The 18,871-nt window shown below is 41.4% G+C and overlaps 1 protein-coding gene across 3 annotated transcripts in view; it reads right to left on the bottom strand.

Moving 5' to 3' along the window:
* Window positions 1-516: 516 nt before the first annotated feature.
* CHRNB3 (cholinergic receptor nicotinic beta 3 subunit) overlaps window positions 517-18,871 on the bottom strand; it is a 62,995-nt gene continuing 44,640 nt past the window's right edge. For all 3 annotated transcript variants that reach the window (XM_042449221.1, XM_042449223.1, XM_042449222.1), the window contains exons 4-7: window positions 15,650-15,694; window positions 6,986-7,095; window positions 5,596-6,469; window positions 517-2,542 (exon numbers count right to left, since the gene is read on the bottom strand). In XM_042449221.1, the coding sequence (XP_042305155.1) occupies window positions 2,408-2,542; window positions 5,596-6,469; window positions 6,986-7,095; window positions 15,650-15,694 (1,164 nt within the window). In that variant the 3' untranslated portion in view covers window positions 517-2,407. The remainder of the gene's footprint in view (window positions 2,543-5,595; window positions 6,470-6,985; window positions 7,096-15,649; window positions 15,695-18,871) is intronic.

The following is an 18,871-nucleotide window of genomic DNA, read 5'->3' as shown; positions in this document are numbered from 1 at the left end:
GAGAGGGAAACAGAGAGAGAGAGCACTTATTTTCCACTGAGGAAGAAGTTAGTATTTGGCATTTTTTTCATTTAAAAACAAATTGGGGAAAAAATGTACATTTCACTGAAACATTCCAGTCCTCAAGTTCTCCAGTCTTTGCTCTTTCATGTCCACCTAAGATCCCACCAAAAATCGTCTGTGAGCCTGAACATGGTGCGTAAATGTTTATGAGCACCAAGCATATTGTTTGGGCTTCAATATGTATAGTTTTATCCACTGTTGCAACAGTTGATGCGCCTTCCTTGTGTGTCAAATACTGAACAATGTGGGAGGAGACCCATAGGCCTGGAATAAGGAAGGGGAAAACTTGCTTCTCGTCAAGTAAATACAGCTTGCCCTCCATATCCACTGATTTTTTAAATCTATGGATTCAACCATCCATGGCTTGAAAATATTTAAAAATAAATTCCAAAAAGCAAAACTTGCTTTTGCTATTTTATATAAGGGACACCATATTACTATGCCAGTATTTAATGGGACTTGAGCATTACCAAGAGCACATACCAAGAGCCCACTGTAATGAAGTAAATAAATAAATCACGGATGCCATCCATAATACTGCCTGCAACAGCTCAGATGAGTAGCTGAAGTGTTGGCTGCTGAGGTACTGAATGGTTAGACTAGTATGAGCTAGCTCTGGTGTTCTTGGTTGCTCAATGTGCTACAGAAATCTGCAGAACCTGTTTAACCAAAGACTATGATGGTATAAGAAGACATTAACATATAAGCTTTGACATCCCCAGCTCTGAGAAGCCATTTTTTTTTCATTCCAAAGCAGGGATGATAAATGTCAAGATAGATGTCAAGAACAACTAAATAGTCTTTCCTCCTATAGCTTCAAGACACTCAGGTTGTTTTGATTCTTACATACGTCTCTCAAGGGGTCAGGAACTCCAAATTCAACCTTATTTTGGAAACCAACAGATTTCCATTCCAACCTTTGGAAAAAGTAAGTACCACTGTGTTTCATGGGATTTACTTCTTAGATTCAGACTGCACACTTTAAAAGGGACTGGTGGTGAATCTATAAGGGGTGAAAGATTTCAAGCCAGTGAATTTAAAGCAGAAACATTCAGTGACATGAAAAACTTTTCAAACACTCCAAAAGCCATCCAAGATCTGAGAAGTACCATTAATGGGTGAGACTTTGCCAAACCAAAGAGGGAACTGGGAGTTTTTCAAAAATGAAAACAAATATGAGATGTCACTCACAATGGACAGATTACTGTGCACAGTGTGAAATAAATATATATTTGTATATATTCAGCTATTATTAGATTAAAATATAAAGTATCTGTGCTTATTATACTTACCTTTCATAAAGTTTATGCACATGCCCTATGCCTTTATATATTATTAAACATTTTTTTTAAAAAAATAGTGCAACAAATACACAAGGATATCAATTTTTGTAGACAATTTTCATCAAATAGAATATTTACATCTGAGTGAAGAAATTGGGAAATTGACTGAATAAACTTATATAAGGTCCACATAATGTAGATCTTTGTATTATTATTATTTTTTGGGCCAATGATCATAGTAGATTCTTATAAAATCTTCCCACTGTCACAGGGATATTGCTAAATTAATAATTCTGAGAGCGATTGAGACAAAAAATAAAGCTTTAAAAATAGGATGTAGCTACACACCACAAACTAATTTAATTTTCTCCTCTTAGGGTTTTTGGTCCTTCTCATCAAAAATATTATGCAAAATAGCAGTGATTCTTTCCAGAGAATCATCAGCAAACTTCCCAAGCTCTAGCAATTCTTTGGGGGAAAGCCATGACTATTTAAACTAGTGATGGGGAAGATGTGAACTTCCAAATGGTGTTGGACTACAACTCCCATCATTCTTGACCACTGGCCAGGCCAGTTTGGGTTGTGTGTAACTGGATTCCAACAACATCTGAAGGTCTACATGTACTCCACACCCAGTATAAATGGGCACAAAACCAATATAAGTTTTTAGCTTAGATATATTTGGTTTATGTGCTTACTGCATATAGGCTTATCTTTTTTTCCAGTGCATCTAAGTTAGCATATAAATACTTACAAATATAACAGATACGGACATTGGAGCCTTCATTTGTGCAACAATTCAAAAGATTACTGGTGCAATCCTATACATGTCTACTCAGAAGTCCTTAGTAATTTGAATAGGGCTTACTCCAAGGTCAGCAGGCACAAGATTAATCCATAAAACTTAAGCAAGGTGTACACTCATCAACACAAATTTTCTGCAATTTGCAGTGATACTTTGAGTCTTCTCTGTAGGCATTTGAATGTTAGCTAATCATCAAGTTTGGCACTCTGCTTCCATCCTTCCTTCAGCAGATTCTCACATAAGGAGACATGGTAATCTACACACCACTGCGCAACCACGTCTTCAAAGCAGGAGTAAATATAAGAACAGAGCCCAACACAGATACTACCAAAAATAGCCACAGGAAGATGCGATCAAGGACCTGAGCAACAAACTTCCAGTCTTGTACAACCTAGAAAAGAAAATGGTAGCCATTTTTATTTTATTCCAGGGCTGGACAATTTGTGACCTTCCAGATCTTGTTAGATTGTAGTTCTCAGCATTCTTCACCATGGACTTTGCTGGCTAAGGCTGCTAGGAACTGCAGTTCATCGTCATCTGGAGGCCCACACAATCATGATAAATATAATGTTGAGATTTTTAAATACTGAAAAAGTGGAGTTGAAAATATTTTTAATCGCAAGTATATTTAAAAGAATTGGATTTGTGTTGTAGATAAGTGGTCTCAGTTTGTGGTTGCCCAGTTCAAGACCCACCTTATGGCTCCCTAGTCCCTTCTGGTTTGGCTGCCCTTTCTGCTCATTTGGATACGTGGCTCAGGCATAATACTGATATACGGCATCCGAGATGGTCATAAGTGAGTGAGTGGGTGCTATTTACATATGCATTGTTTTCAGGGCAGCCATCAGCCAGCTACACTGCAATAGCACTTGTAAAATATTTTAAGGTTCAGTTTGATTATCTATGGACTAAATTCCATTTTGGATCAACTGAATTAAACATAGGTGTCAATGGGCCAATTTCTCAGGGATTCAATCAATCTACTCAACTTGGGATAAAGAATTGGATTTAGGCCTCATTGCCATTATGTCCGTATGAGTGATTTACATGTATATACTCATGTATAAGGCTAGAAATTTTAGTCAACAAAATTGACCCCAAAAAAACTGAGTCCACTTATCCACAGTTCAATGAAAGAACTGTACTTTAACACACACAAACACACACACATATAAGGACCATCCCCTGGTGAAAGGTAACAGTGTAATCTAGCCTGGAAGCCCCGACCCCCCTTCTACTCTCTCATCCAGTCTTTAGTGTGAACACAAACTGTTGTACCTGCTGGAATTTTGTAAGTTCTTTGGCAATGTTTTCCTTTGCTTCATCCTTCAGATCCTTTGTTACATGCCCCTAGGTTTTATACTTGACTTATCCATGAGTCATATAAAAAATCTATAAATTTGGCCCTTAAATCTGCCCTCAATGTATATATGAGGTCGACTTATAGTTGAGTATATACATACTTCTTACCATTCCTGATGTAACTATGCAGCATCAGCCACTTAACAGATGTAAAGTGTATATAGTGTACTACTATTTCCTAAATCAGGTCTGGGCAACAATGGGGGGGAGCAATTCTCATCCCTCCACACAGACTCTGCAGGTCATACAACATACATTCTGACATGGTATCACTGCTTACTGCCATCTTGGGCCAATTTGAGCTGTTTTTCAAGGACATGGTGGATGTTGGTGGCCTCTGGAGGAAACAATAATTAAATTGGGGTTGGTGGGGGGCTTCATGGTCTGAAAAATGGGGTTCAGGAAGCTGTATGCTCACACTTCCCAACCCTGACCTAAATCAATGACGAGAAAGTAATCTTTAACTTATATAAACTATGCCTTTTTGCAAATTGCAATCTAGTCTGCTACTGCTGTAAGTTAACATACAGTCATCTCTCCATATCCATGAACTTCTTTATCCACTGATTCAATCATCCATGGCTTGAAAATATTCCCCAAAAATATAAATTCCAAAAAGCAAACTTTGATTTTGTCATTTTATATAAAGGCCACCATTTTAGCATGCCATTGTATTTAATGGGACTTGAGAATCCACAGATTTTGGTAGCCACAAGGGGTCCTGGAACCAAAACCCCAATGGACACCAAGGGCCCACTGGAATTTAGTGATGAAATTTCCATCACTGGTCAAAAAAGTGTGAAGAAGTATCAGAGAAACTTTAGTAAAAATCAATAATTTAAATTAGGGTGTTCTCCTGGTAATTTAACTCAATGACTTAAACAGTCTTGACTGAGATCATTCCACTGTGTTGCTCCAACAGACTTGACTTCCTTATAGTTACTGCTGCTTTTTCCTGCTCTGTAAAGCAGTCTTTATGGAGTAATGATACTCCACCTGTACTAAGGATCTGATTAATTCTAATCCCCTCATTTGTAGTGATAAGCACTGATGGCAATTTGAATCAGCTGTTTAAGCCAGAAAAGCCCACTTAGGCTGCTGCCACGTGGCAAAAATAAAGCACTTTGACCCCACTTTAACTGACATGGCTCAATGCTATGGAGTTCTTGGATTTGTAGTTTGGTGGGGCACCAGAGCTCTCTGACCAGGAAGGCTAAATATCTCACAATGCTACAAATCCCAACATTCCATAGCATGGAGCCATGGCAGTAAAAGTGGTGTTAAACTGCATTATTTTCGCAATGCGGTAGCAGCCTTAGAGACATGAAATGTATTAATTCATATATATAGAGCCATGAAATATCAAACATTTGATGGCAGATTCAGGAGCTCTATTAGCTTTATCCTGTTTGGGATGGGGGGGGGTTCAAAATCAACATGGGGTTATGGTTCTGTAATGAATTTTGGCCAGTTTCTAATGGATGATCTAAGGCTAGTCTTGGGATGGACAGCATGTGTTCCCTCCCAGATTGTGCAGCTCCTATTATGATTCTCACAGCCACCAAGCCTACCAAATTCAACGACACTGTGACTACATTTTTACTTTAAAACCATCAACATGGGTAGCTCACACCTTGTTTTAAAGCAGATGTTTACCCTGGAAGTATGATTTAAGAGAAGTTGCCAGTTTCCCATGCACCTTATTTTAAAACAAAAGTGATTTTTCCCCCTCCCTGCTGCCACACCAGCATATTTTGGCAGCAGTGGAAAGAAGCCTAACCCTGACTGTATGTGGGGGGCACCTGGTTCAGATGGATTAAAGTTGCCCACCCCTTGACCAAGTAGATTCAGGACTCAGAAAATCTTGGCTTGATCCTGCAACACACTTCTTAAATTATTAAACAAGAAATGCTTTCAAAAGATCGCTTTACACTGTTCAGTTATGCCTTAACAACTGCAAGATCCTGAGTGTGCATGCTTGTTTTCTAAATTTAAAATCCATTAGCAGACCATAGTGATTCTAAGCTGAAAAGGATAGACTGTGCAAAGGTGTAGTCAGCCTATGCTTGATCTCTGACTTACCTGCCTGATAAAGTGTTCTTTTTTAACATGCCTAGAGATGTATTTGATGGAATCCGCAGCCTTTTCCAAAAATGCAATCACGACTTTTTCTCCATCTTTGAATTGTTTGTGTTTATGTTTCCTCGCCGGCTTTTGTTTCAGCGTTCCTTCGGGATCGGAAAATGTGTAGCGATCGACATGCCCTTTCATGCAGAGCAGCCTTGGAAGTTTCTGAAGGAAAAGTCTTTTTACCCAGGGGGCCATTGGATGGTAGGTTGAGGAAGAGCGATGATGCACATTAATGACAAAAACAGTGACGATGATGGAGAGGGTTACAAAAATCATGATGAACAACAAGTACTCGCCAATCAAGGGTATGACTTTGGAAGAGGAAGGGATGATTTCTTCAATGACTAAGAGAAAAACAGTGAGGGAGACCAGAACAGAGGTTGAGAGTGATAGTTTCTCTCCCTCATCGGAAGGCAAGTAAAAAACCAGCACGGTTAAAAAAGACAATCCAAGGCATGGGATTATTAAAAAAAGAGTGTAAAAGAGTGGCAGACGTCTCAGAACAAAGGAATAGGTAATGAAAGGGTAGGAATACAGTCCGTCTTTTCGATTTCCTTTCATTCCCTTGGCATTTAGGATTTCCCATTCCCCATTGTCAAAGAAGTCTGTCCTGTCTACATTTTCATCTACTAGTATTAAGTCAACCATGTTGCCATCGTACGTCCACGATCCAAATTTCATTGAACAATTCTGCCTATCGAATGGGAAGAAGGTCACGTCCATAGTGCAGGAACTTTTGTAACTGGCTGGAGGAGTCCAAACCACTATCCCATTGTATTTGACAATGGCTTTTGTCATCAGTGAACCTTCAAAGCGCCCATCAGCACTGGAAAAGGGAGGCAGGAAGAAAAAAAGGTTTTGAATGTGTTTCAAGATAGCTAATTCCATTTCTTTTAACATTATGGTTATTCTTTCCCTAACTTTAACAAGTGGTTTGAGTAATGGACTTTAGAGACCAGGGTTCAGATCCCCACTCAACCATGGAAATGGGCAAGTCACCCTATCTCAGCCTCAGAGGAAGGCAAAGGCAAACCCTTGCCCCCGAACAAATCTTGCCAAGAAAACCCCGTGAAATTTTAATCTTAGGGGCACCATAAATCAGAAACCACTTGAAGACACACCACAACAAGCAGCATCTTTGATAATAGCAGATAGGCATCGTGTTATAAACAATCTGTAATAAATTATATTAAGCTTCATTAGCCTTTAATATCAATCCCTTCTGAACTCAACCATGCAGGTATTCTTGTGTGTCTGTGCTCTAGGAACTCAGAAAGAATGGATAGCAAAGCTTGAAGATACCCAACAAATCCAGGTTTTGGTGCAAGATTCTTATACTCACTTTTCAAACAAAACAATGTCTGGAAGCCAGAGAGATTCGGATGGGACTCGAATGGCAGTGATGCCACCATAGTCTTCAGGATTCCAGCACAATTTGTGGTCAATCCACTCCTGCAGTAATCCAAAAAAGCAGTTAAGTTACAGTTTTACAATTACTGTACAGTAGACAGCCACAGATATTGCTTAGTCCATGGAAATATGGTTAAAAAGTCATGCAAGGCAAATAAATAAATAAATAGCAATTTATACATGATGAATCATCTATGTGACTCAAACCAAATGCGAGTGGTTGACTAAAGCAGCCTTCCCAACTTAGAACTCTTCAGACATATTTGGTCTGCAATTCCCATAATCCTCTTGAAACATGTGAAGGATTGTGGATATTGTAGCCCAAATGCATCTGGATGGTGCTTGTGTACCAGATGGGACAAATGCACCAAAATATTACAAGGGTTTTTTTTTTATGTAGTTCTCAGGGTCTCTAAAATATCTAGTAACATTTGTGTTGCCTCTGGCTATTTTCTGGCAATTTCTGGCACCAGCTGCCACATTTTATTCCTACCTTTAAGTGGATTTCTTTTTAATACTGAGACATATCAGATCAATATGTTCTCTCCTCTTCTTTCTTTTATTTTTTTTTTAGAGTTTTAGTGCTAAAGCGTATCAGTGAAATAGCACTTCTACACTAAGTTTTTTGAGTCTACAAATGTAGAAAGGAGAAAATTTGCCCTTCATTCAATAGAACCACCTCAGCAAATGGTAAAAAAAAAAAAACTTAAAGAATCGCAATGAAGATCCAAGAAATCATTACAAACAGAAACGCACACACAAAATGGTGCTAGTGGGTGCAGAGGTAACAACAGCTGCATCAACACTGCAGAAACAATCCAGTTTGATACCACTTTAACTGCCATTCAATGGTACAGAATTCTGAGATTTATAGTTTTGTGATACATTTTACCTTCTCTGTCAGAGATCTTTGGTGCCACAATAAACTACAATTCCCAGAATTTCACAGCATTGTGCCACACCAGTTAAAGCAGCATCAAACTGGATTATTTCTGCAGTGTGGATGCAGCCAACAATAGGCAAAACTTAACAAACCCCAAGAAGCTGTATCACTAGAATTTATCATAGAATCATAGAATCGTAGAGTTAGAAGAGGCCAGAAGGGCCATCCAGTCCAACCCCCTGCCATGCAGGAAATCTAAATCAAAGCATCCCCGACAGATGGCCATCCAGCCTCTGCTTAAAGACCTCCAAGGAGGGAGACTCCACAACTCTCCAAGGAAGGAGTGTGTTCCACTGTTGAACAGCCCTTATTGTCAGGAAGCTCCTCCTAATGTTGAGGTGGAATCTCTTTTCCTGTAGCTTGCATCCATTGCTCCGGGTCCTGTTCTCTGGAGCAGCAGAAAACAAACTTGTTCCCTCCTGAATATGACATCCCTTCAAGTATTTAAACAGGACTATCATATCACCTCATAACCTTCTCTTCTCCAGGCTAAACATCTCCAGCTCCCTGAGTCGTTCCTCATAGGATATGGTTTCCAGACCCTTCCCCATTTTAATCACCCTCCTTTGGAGATGTTCCAGTTTCTCAATGTCTTTTTTGAATTGTGGTGCCAACCTGGACACAATATTCTAGGTGGGGTCTGAACAAAACAGAACACATTGACACTATTACTTTCCTTGATCAAGACATTATACTTTTATTGATGCAGCCTAAAATTGCATTGGCCTTTTTAGCTGCCACATCACACTGTTGACTCATGTTCAACTTGTGGTCTGATTGGACTCCTAGATCCCTTTCACATGTAGTCTCATTCATCCAGGTGTCCCCCATCCTATATCTGTGTTGAATTTCATTTTGTTAGTTTTGGCCCAGCTTTCTAATTATTCAGGTCATATTGAATTTTGATCCTGTCCTCTGGAGTATTAGCTATTCCTCCTAATTTGGTGTCATCTGCAAATTTGATAAGTATGCTCCCAATTCTGTCATCCAGGTCATTGATAAAGATGTTGAATACCACTGGGCCCAGGACAGAGCCCCGTGGGACCCCACTGGTCACTTCTCTCCAGGCTGAAAAAGAGCCATTGTTGAGCACCCTTTGGGTTCGGCCAGTCAACCAATTACAGATCCATTTAACAGTTACTTTGTCTAGCCCACATTTTACAAGCTTGTTTGCAAGAATGTCATGGGAAACCTTGTCAAGGGCCTTACTGAAATCTAGATATACTATATCCACAGCATTCCCTTCATCTACCAAGCTGGTAATTTTATCAAAGAAAGAGATCAGATTTATCTGGCATGACTTGTTTCTCTGAAACCCATGTTGACTTTTTGTGATTATGGCATTGCCTTCTAAATGTTCACAGACTCTCTGTTTAATGATTTGCTCCAGAATCTTTCCTGGTATTGATGTCAGACTAACTGGACGATAATTGTTGGGATCCTCTTTTTTTTCTCTTTTTAAAAATGGGGACAATGTTTGCCCTCCTCCAGTCTGCTGGGACTTCCTCTTGAAATATCTGAAGGACTGTGTTGTTGTAGCCCAAATGCATCTGGATGGTGCTTGTGTACCAGATGGTTTTTTATGCTTTTTTAAATGCTTTTTTAGACCACTCTATTACAAAGACAAACTTGACCTTTGGGAAACAAGCAGTGTTAACTGCAGCTCCCTTCACAAACTGTAAGGCACAGAAATCCACCAATGCAATGGGGCTTTTGAGGACAAGGAGGTGTTGCATTAAGAGTTGCAAGTGTGTGCGTGTTGAAGGTGCCTTTAAAAGCAGCTTGATCTCTGCAAACATTCGCAGAAGATAATAATTATTTCTGCCTCGTCCAAAGTCTCCTGTGTTTATTTCTAGAGATTTAGCTGCCCTTAAAGCAAAACAACAGCTGGCCAAATTGCTTTCTTTTCCCTGGTCATCTGACAGGCTAATGTTGCCTTCATACTGCAGCGCGTGAGTCAAACTATCTCAGCATGGCAACTTGCTTACAGTAATAGAAAGAAGAGAGAGTGCCTCTCCATTTATATGTATTATTTATACGTTTTTAGGTTGCCCCCTGGGAAGGCAAACGAAGAACAAGTGTGCTACCTAAAATCAATGCCAGCAATGAAAGCATCTTCTTGTAGAGAATTCAGGCACAGAGCTCTTACAAAAGCCAAGTCCCTCTTTGCATCTCCAGCACACGCCATTTTGAGTAGCTAGGGATTTTTCAAACAACCCTCTCTTTGCATTGCACTTGTATCATGCATTGCAAAAATGAAATAGAATTAAATACGTACACCTCTTTTGCTTGCTTCAGCAGCAGGACAAACAGCAGCTTGCAAGACAAACAGTGAAAGATGAGAAATAGCCAGGGGCCCTTTCACACTACAGAATTATAACAGTATTATTTCACTTTAACCGTCGTGGTTCTGTCCTGGAGAATCCTGGGATTTGCAGTTTACAATTCTGATCTGAAGAGCTCTAGTGCCTCATCAAACTACAGACCCCAGGATTCCACAAGATGCATTCAAGGCAGTTAAGTGATATAACTGTGTGATATAAAAGAGTTACTCATTTATTTACATTTGCTGTGTTTGCTTTCCCTTGGTAGCTTTGCCCTTTTCTTTGGATTTCCCCCCTTTATTTACAAATAAATCCCATGCCCCACTGTCTTAAATGTTCGTCAGAACCCATTTCCACCCACCCACCATTCTTCTGCTTATAACACACTCACAAAAGATCCCTCCCCAATACACACATTTTTAAAAAAAAGAAAGATTGCCAGTTTGGGATCATCTTAGGCCTTAAGTTCCTGGATCAAAACTTGAGACCTAGGTACAGTTTCTGGTGATGTCATTAAGCACTGTGCATGAAGTACAAACCACAGTTGCTCACAGCTTCCCACTGCAACACACACATACAACACACACAAATCTTAACTAAAGGAGATGATCCCAGATCAAAGTAAAATGAGGGAATTCTTCTTTCTTCGGGGGACATCAGATAAGGAACAGTTAATCTAGCCTACTTGCTTCTAGCCAGAAGGAGGATGCAGAGCAGATTGGAGGGTGAGACCTGGTACAATAATGATTGGGAGGGCAGGAAGAAGATAGCTTTGGCCCAGTACAGATGGGCAAAATGTGGCATGCCAGCAGTGGTACTAGGGTTAGGGAACACACACCATGCAGATACTCCCTAACCCTAATACGTACTAGCAGTGTCAAAATGGCAGCGTCCTGTCTACACGGGCACCTCCATTTTGGCGCGATGGATGCTTAGCATCCGCACATCACGGCGCACTTGTGATGTCACGAGTGCGCCATTGGTGCACTCAGGCATCACAAGTGTGCCAGAAAAAGAACCTGCTTTTTGCGAGTTCTTTTTTTGCTGGCAGGAAACCACACAGTTTATCCGCTGTGGCTTCCCGCTGGCGGAAAAGGAGGCGCTGGCAGACCGCCCTTTTTGGGCAGTCTGTATCCCACCTAAGAGACTAAACAGACTGTCAAAAAGAGCCAGCATTGGGGTGGAGTGGGGGCATGGCAGCCACACGCCCTGACTCCACCCCCAAGCTGCCATCACACCACCCACCTGACTGCACAGCGGGCAGCGTTAGGATGCTCCTTTGACATCTTGTTCAGACACCACATGCCAAAAAGAGTTCTGAAAAGTGGCACTACCACAGCAAAGGTGCCCTTTTTCCGCTCCCAAAAGGAGTGGCTTTTTGCTGCTTCTTTTGGAGCCAGAAAAATGCCAGATTGGGGCCGCGGCGTGCAGTTGCTGCAGCCCCAATTTGGCACTCAAAGGCAAGGCACTCCTTTGGGGCTGCCTGCTTTGCCCCTTAGTACATAGACCCCTGGAGAATGAAAAGTGGAAACACAGGGCTTACATTTTGAACCACATGGGGAGGCAGGCAGAAGATACTTGGGGTACAATCTGGAGTACAGAAATTACGTTGGGGAAAGGGTTAAGTCTCCCTCCCTCAGTTCCTCTCCACTTAAATCTCCACCTTCAAATGATATTTTTAAAGCCATATTGCTGCTCTGTATCACAGATTTGCACATCATGTATAGTTGGACATTTAGCTTCTTAATTTCATTTAGTGAGTCCTAGTTAAGCTGCTCTGTATGATGTACTAAAATATTCTTCCTCCTCTTTGATGCTTATACGCTTCAGATACTAATAATCAATTACAGTCTGCAAGCAAGTGATGCATGCTTAATCCTTTCCACTACTTTTCCTTATGCCACTTTCTCCAAGCCTTCTGAATTTGTTTGTATGCCCTTCTGTATAGGTGAGTTCACCCACATCATTAGCCTCAGAAGATAGGAAAGAGCGCGACAGAGTACTGCAAGTAAATACTTGAACTGTTTTAATTGTTCACTGGTTCCATGTTTAATTTTTAAAACATATATTTTAAGATTTGCTAAATTATTTTGTATTGCTTTAAATTTAAATAGTTCAAATTTGTTTTTAAATCAGAGTTTCACTTTATACCCCCACACACCTTAGATCCTTCAATATAGATCAAAATACAAACATGTTAACAAAAAGTACTAAGTATGGTTCTATCCTGTGCCAAAAATTCTTCTCAGTATATGAACCTAGACATTCCTAGGACTGTGGTTTGCCAAAGAAGGTAAGCCAAAGCCTGCTGAAAGCCTCTCTCATTTATCATCAGGTCTCCAGAACAGGAGCTAGTGGCATCACGAACAAAGGGAGAGGGGTGCAGACTGCACTAGGTGACACTATCAGAGGGGGTGACACTGGGAAGCAATGAGGCATCCCAAGACACCTTCCCCAGAAAGAAAGGGGGTGTTTTCTGCTCCCTTTTGCAGGGGGTGAGAACAGGGGGTAAACCCACATAACTTTCTCTCAGCTCCTCCCTCCTGCAGCCTCCCCTTCCCCATCTATGTGGCTCCTTTCCACTGTTGTTCCATATGGAGCAGACTGTTTGCTGTTTCTTCCTCTTTCTTTGAGGGTGGAGATCTGTCATTTAAAAAATGGTGCTAGCTGAGGGGGGCATCTCATCTTTGTTATGTTGGCTGCGGTGGTAGTAGGATGCTGGGTCCCCCAGAGTGAGACCCTCTTCCTTATCTGCACCTCAATCACAGGAGATCTATGGGGTAACACCATGGGTTACTACCCTGGAGTAGTGATGCCACTGACAGGAGCTTTGACCTGTTTTGCACTTGACCACCCTACAGCAGCCCAACTGGGAAAAAAGAAACAGAGCAGCACAACCTGCAGCCAAGGGCTTCAGACTGTGCACCCATGTAACACAGGAATAAGGTACAGTTAGTCATCGTTGGGTTGTTGGTTTTCTTTACGTCTTTCTGTGTTGACTTATTATACTGCCAATCACTCCTGTGCCCTCCAAGAGAAAATTAATAGTCCCCAAGGTCTGCTTTGGCCTGCTTTGCCAAAAGCTAAGCAAAAGGCACTTTTACATGCCTGATCCTGCAATACAAGTCATTCAGAAAGCGGGTTTTTTCAGTGGCCCATCTTATCTCCAACTCAGCAAGCCTACAGCCAGAAATGTGGGAGTGCGGTGTGCAGGCTTTATTACCTAGAGCCTTATCACACAAGCCTATTGGCACACATCACTGCACTTGAAAAAGACTTTCACATTGGAAAGCTAACAAGAAGACAAATGAACTAAGGCTAGTTCAGTGGCCTTAGTTTTTATATTTCCCTTTTTGCATTTGGATTTTAAAAACAGTCTTTACCATATCCTCTGCACTCCCTCTTCTTTCCCATGATACAGTGGTCTTGCCAGTGAACATCTACACATCCAAAACAGACAGACAGACAGACAGACAGACACACACACACACACACAACACTCTCTCTCTCTCTCTCTCTCTCTCTCTCTCTCTCTCATCAAATTATCACATGAGGACTATCTACAGTTTAATAGCACTATTCTAACATTATTTAGCAATAATGATACAATGGTGAAATAGCAACCTTTACTTTCACACAGTGTCACAATAATGGGGCATTAACAACCCACAAATGGTAAAACAGTGCTTTCACATTCCGCACATCAGCAGCTTTTAGCATTGGTGTCCCGTTTTTCTCTTGCCGCTAAGGAACTCTCTTGGGACTCACAAGTGTGACACAGGAAGTGATTCTGCCGAATGGCACACTGGGGAACTGGGGGATTCAATTTATTACTGGAAGGTTTAATCATGGACTCCAAGTAGCGCTATTGAAATGTGCCATTCACACATTGGTGATAGCGCTAATGAAGCGCTATTGGCAAGCCATTAATATTATTGTTGTTAATCAGGAGTTGCACTAGCATGACACTTTAATAACGGGACAAGTACAGTATGTGCACAACGTTGTGTGAAAATGTTCCTGCAATCGTGCAAACATGACTGGAGCATAATACTTTTCTCCTGTTTCTTACCCCCATGAGATAATCTCCTCTCTCTCTCTCTCTCTCACACACACACACACACACACACACACACACACAACCAGAAAGCTACAATTGTGTTATTGTACTGTTCTGATACCCCACTACAAATCATGTCTCATGATTACTGATCACCCAAGACAGTTACTGAAAGATAGATCAAGGAAGAGTATTCTGTTAGAAAGCCAAACACACACCAGTGGCATCGCCAGGTGGGTACAGGGGTGCGACCTGCATCAGGTGACACCCAGTTGTGCCCTCCCAGCTTTGCTGCTGCAGCAGAGACCTTCTTATGAGATCTCTGCTGCAACAGCAAAGGAGAGGGCTGAGTGTGCAGCAGGTGACACTGGGGTGGGGGACGCCACTGACACACACCATATCATACCACATATATCATTTTTCTTATGCTTTTTCCCTAGGCCTATTGCTTTCCTAGGCCTATTGCTTCTGCTTTTGTATATTTTGAAGAGTAAGTATATGTGTGTGCGTGTAGGGCTTATTTTCAATTCATAGCATAATAGCAGTATTGAAGTACAGTATTGTGATTCCTATTCTGTAGTGGTTTGCAGTGTTATCTTCCAACGGAATCGAAGGTTACTGTCCTATTGAAAAGTAAATACAACACACTGTCTGAAGTGAAGTAAGCCTTGAGATAAACTGTAACATAATTCAGTTATTCAGTGTTATTCTATTGACATTATTTAAGGTAGCTTTAGATTAGGCATTTTCATTTTCATAACAGTTGGAAGTGTCACATGTTTCCCAATTCAGTCACTGTAGGGCAGAAGTAGGCTGCTTTCTTACTGAAACATTTGGTAGTAGAATATTGCCTGTCTGTCTGTGTCCCCCTTTATCTTCATATGTAAAAATGCACAATGGCTTAAGAAAACACCAACTGAAATTTCAGGGAAGCGGTTGACATTTTCCCATCTCTCAGACTCTAGCCCTGCTTCAACTCTATCTCCAGCAAGCAATGGACATCCTTGGTTGCTGCTGTAGTCCAACACATCTGGGAAGTACTGTATTGGTGAAGGCTGCTCAAAGAAGCTCAAATAGCACAGCAGTCAAGACAGAGGCTGCATCCATACTGCAGAAAATAATCCAGTTTGACACCACTTTAATGGGTTTGGGAACCTCTGTCTCCATACAGTTATTAAATCTTTACAGACATCATCAAAATACCAGACTCGTGACAAAGACATTCACGACAAAACTGTTTAAAATTATACAGTGCCATTTATATTTTACCTGTTTCAGCCACACATTAGTTGTCATCAGCTGATTCTTCTCATCCTATGGAGAGGTAGGTATAAAGAGAAGCAGACCTCGTCAATTTCTTCTAATAAAATAAAATAAATAAAACTTTTATTTCTACCCCGCTTTTTGTCAAAACAATCAAAGTGGCTTACAATATTAAAAATAATACAACAATATATACAAAATATTGCCCCCTTAAAAAGAGAATTAAACAATTACAATTACATAAAGACAATTACAATTAAAACAATAACGGCGGGCAGAATCATCACATCTATGTGGGGGGGGGAGGTATTTACATGGCCGAGTAGTTTATTCTGGGAAGACCTGCCGGAAGAGATCTGTTTTAACAACTTTCTTGAAGCTTAGATAGCTTAGTAATTTGACTTCTGAAGAAAACAAAACCTCCCAACATCCCCCTCAGCCTAAGAGAAAACAATTCTTTCAAAATTGTACAGGGCATCCAGAAGAATTCCTATCAGATAGCTGTTACATAAACTATCTAATCCCTTCATTCAGAAATGTAGCTGTGTTAGTCTGGTATATCAGTATTCAAAGGAATCTTGTAGCACCTTTGAGACTGTGTGAAAGAAATTGTTGCATACACTTTTGTAGACTTGGTCTACTTCCTCAGATGCACAGTTAGTCTCAAAGGTGCTACAAGAGCCGCAGTCCCTTAAGGATACACTTACTGTGGCTAACATTGCCATTTGCATTTAATGGTGAGAAGAGAAGTATAGACCTACTTAGAAATCACTAAGCCAGCTCTTCCGCTTGAGTTATAACCCCTGGGAGCTATTCTTGAGCCTTTTATAGCTGCATGATTGAAAGGAACCCAGCTGTTCTGTTTTGTCTTTCAGCATGGTTATCAGGGATTCCAGTTCTTGAAACCTCAAAGCCCAGGGCTGGTAAGAACCACATGAGCTATCTAGGGCCAACTGTGCTGACAACTAGGTCTTCCTTAAGCAAAGAAAGGAATAGGGGTGAGCAGCATTGCCCTCTGCAAGTGACAAACAGTATAATGTCTCCGGATCTGGCTGGGCAGGGGCTTCACTGAGCATTGCAAGTGTTCCTGCCACTGTTCTTTTTTTCTTTTAGTTGTTGTAACAGTAAATCTCCTTTCCTTCCCTGCACAAGCTCTGTTCTCTTTACCCCCATCCTAAGGTTACTAGGCCTAGCTGTACATTGGAAAATATGGGAGAGGGGATGGTGGCATGGTTACCCAATAATAATTCTGTCCATCCTTTCAGTCCACAAAGTCCTAGCATTTCAGTCATTTAAAGCTTCAGATGAGTATTTGGCCCTTATCACACCGAGGGTTTTGCAGCTCTGATCTGAAGCCACTGTGGGTCCAACCATGCGAAGTCACATTAAAACATGGTGTATTATTTCACATGATTGCTTTCTATAGGACGTCATTCCGAGGTGGATCTACAGTTAATCCAAAGTGACTCCTGATTTTTGTGAATTCGGTAACAAACAAATTCACAAAAATTGTTTCCAAGCTCACTTTGATTTCAATCCAAATTGGTCTGGTGTGGAATGCAACTTTGCTTCCATTCTGGTACACCCCCCCCAAACCTCCAAGGTCCCACATTTCCCATGATGCTGCGCTGCAATTTGGCTCCATTTGCTTCCGGTACTCCTTCAAGAACAGAGGCTGCATAATATTTCAATAATAATAATAATAATAATAATAATAGAGAACAAAGCACTACAAAATAATAATAACAATAAGTTATTAGTTTGCTGAGGCACCAGAACTCTCTGGCAGAGAAGGCTCAATGTCTCACGACACTACAATTCCCAGAATTCCATAGCACTGAGCCAGGACAGTTAAAGTGGAGTCAAACTGAATTATTTCCCCAGTGCGGATGCAGCCTGAGAGAAGGCAACTGTTACAAAGGGAAGGAGAGTGGATTGCATTCAGGGAGGTGGTACTTTAGGGAGCATACAAAATACAGTTTAGGCATCCAAAGAAAAGGAGGCAGGCAAAGTTCCCAAGGGAATGCAAACACAAGCAAATGTAAGCATTCTAGATGTGAACCATTTTCAGTGTCTCACTCTCTGCAATGCTAACATTGGGTACTAGAGGGGAAATGTATTGGGGGAGGGGGCAGAATTCTTATTGGAGGCATTGCCCTCATTTCGAAGAAGTTGGGTGGGAACCATTTCTGTCTCAATGCTTTTTGGTAAGGTCAGCAGGAAGAGGACTGGGGGCAGTGGCATCCCAGACTATGGTGTCACTGAGGGCAGGGTGGGATTTGGAAACAGAAGGGGCAGGGCTTTCAGAAGGAGGTGGCAGGCAGGCTCAGGTGGGCCAAGCACGTGCTCCCCCTACACCTCCCTGCCACAGCTCAGTTTTCCTCAAGGCAGAACCAAGTGGCAGCAAAGAGCTGGGCCGCAGCAAAGAGCCAAGGAAAATCGAGCCGCAGCAGAGGTGAGGGGAGGACTGGGTGTCACCCCTCTTTGGGCTGTCACCCTGTGCACTCTGAACCCCAGTGATGCCACTGGGAGGAGATGCATTTTAATGAGGTTTTACATCACAGATGATGAAATGGCACCTGTCCAAGGATATTGGCAGTTGAGGGAAAGCGCAAACCTTTGAGATGCTTCTGAGAGACGGGTTTTTCAAAGCCTGGATGCAACATGAGGCTTTTGTCTGTTCATGAGTTACCTTGCTTTTGTCTCTGACTCTCATGAGGCAGGCCATGAGGAAGCTGGTGGAGCTGGACAATGGAGTCCAGGCTCCCAGTTATCCAGAAACATCAAGGACTAAAAATCCTACCTGAGCTGTGAGTAAGGTCAGGTAAGGTCAGGTTCTTGTACCATGAACATATCAGTGGCATCAGGATTTTGATTTGATTTACTGGTTTGAATGAAATGGTTGTACTCTGTAACGTACACTTTTTTCTGTTTGTGCCTGGAGGACAAGTTGGTCCTTCATGTACTTTTCTTTAAAGTACTCTGCCTCTTTGCACTCTTCTTTGGGTACCTTAGCTTGGTCAGTTCCTGACTGGGTTTGCAAATACGAGTGAGATCCTTGGCAATGTCCCAATGCATTGGGGGTGGCAGCAGCAAGGTTTGTTTTTAAATAAAATCATGTGGTCTCAAGGGGTCTCATCCACCTCAGCAGGAGTAGAGGGGACTGTAGAGAACCTTCACAGACTTGTTGTCTCTGGCCCTGGCCTAATTCAGCCCTGATGGAAGAAG

Source organism: Sceloporus undulatus, chromosome 2 (assembly GCF_019175285.1).
Source record: "Sceloporus undulatus isolate JIND9_A2432 ecotype Alabama chromosome 2, SceUnd_v1.1, whole genome shotgun sequence".
Classification (NCBI taxonomy): domain Eukaryota; kingdom Metazoa; phylum Chordata; class Lepidosauria; order Squamata; family Phrynosomatidae; genus Sceloporus; species Sceloporus undulatus.
Note: the sequence above shows the minus strand (reverse complement) of the source record. Positions and strands in the feature narration are given on the sequence as shown.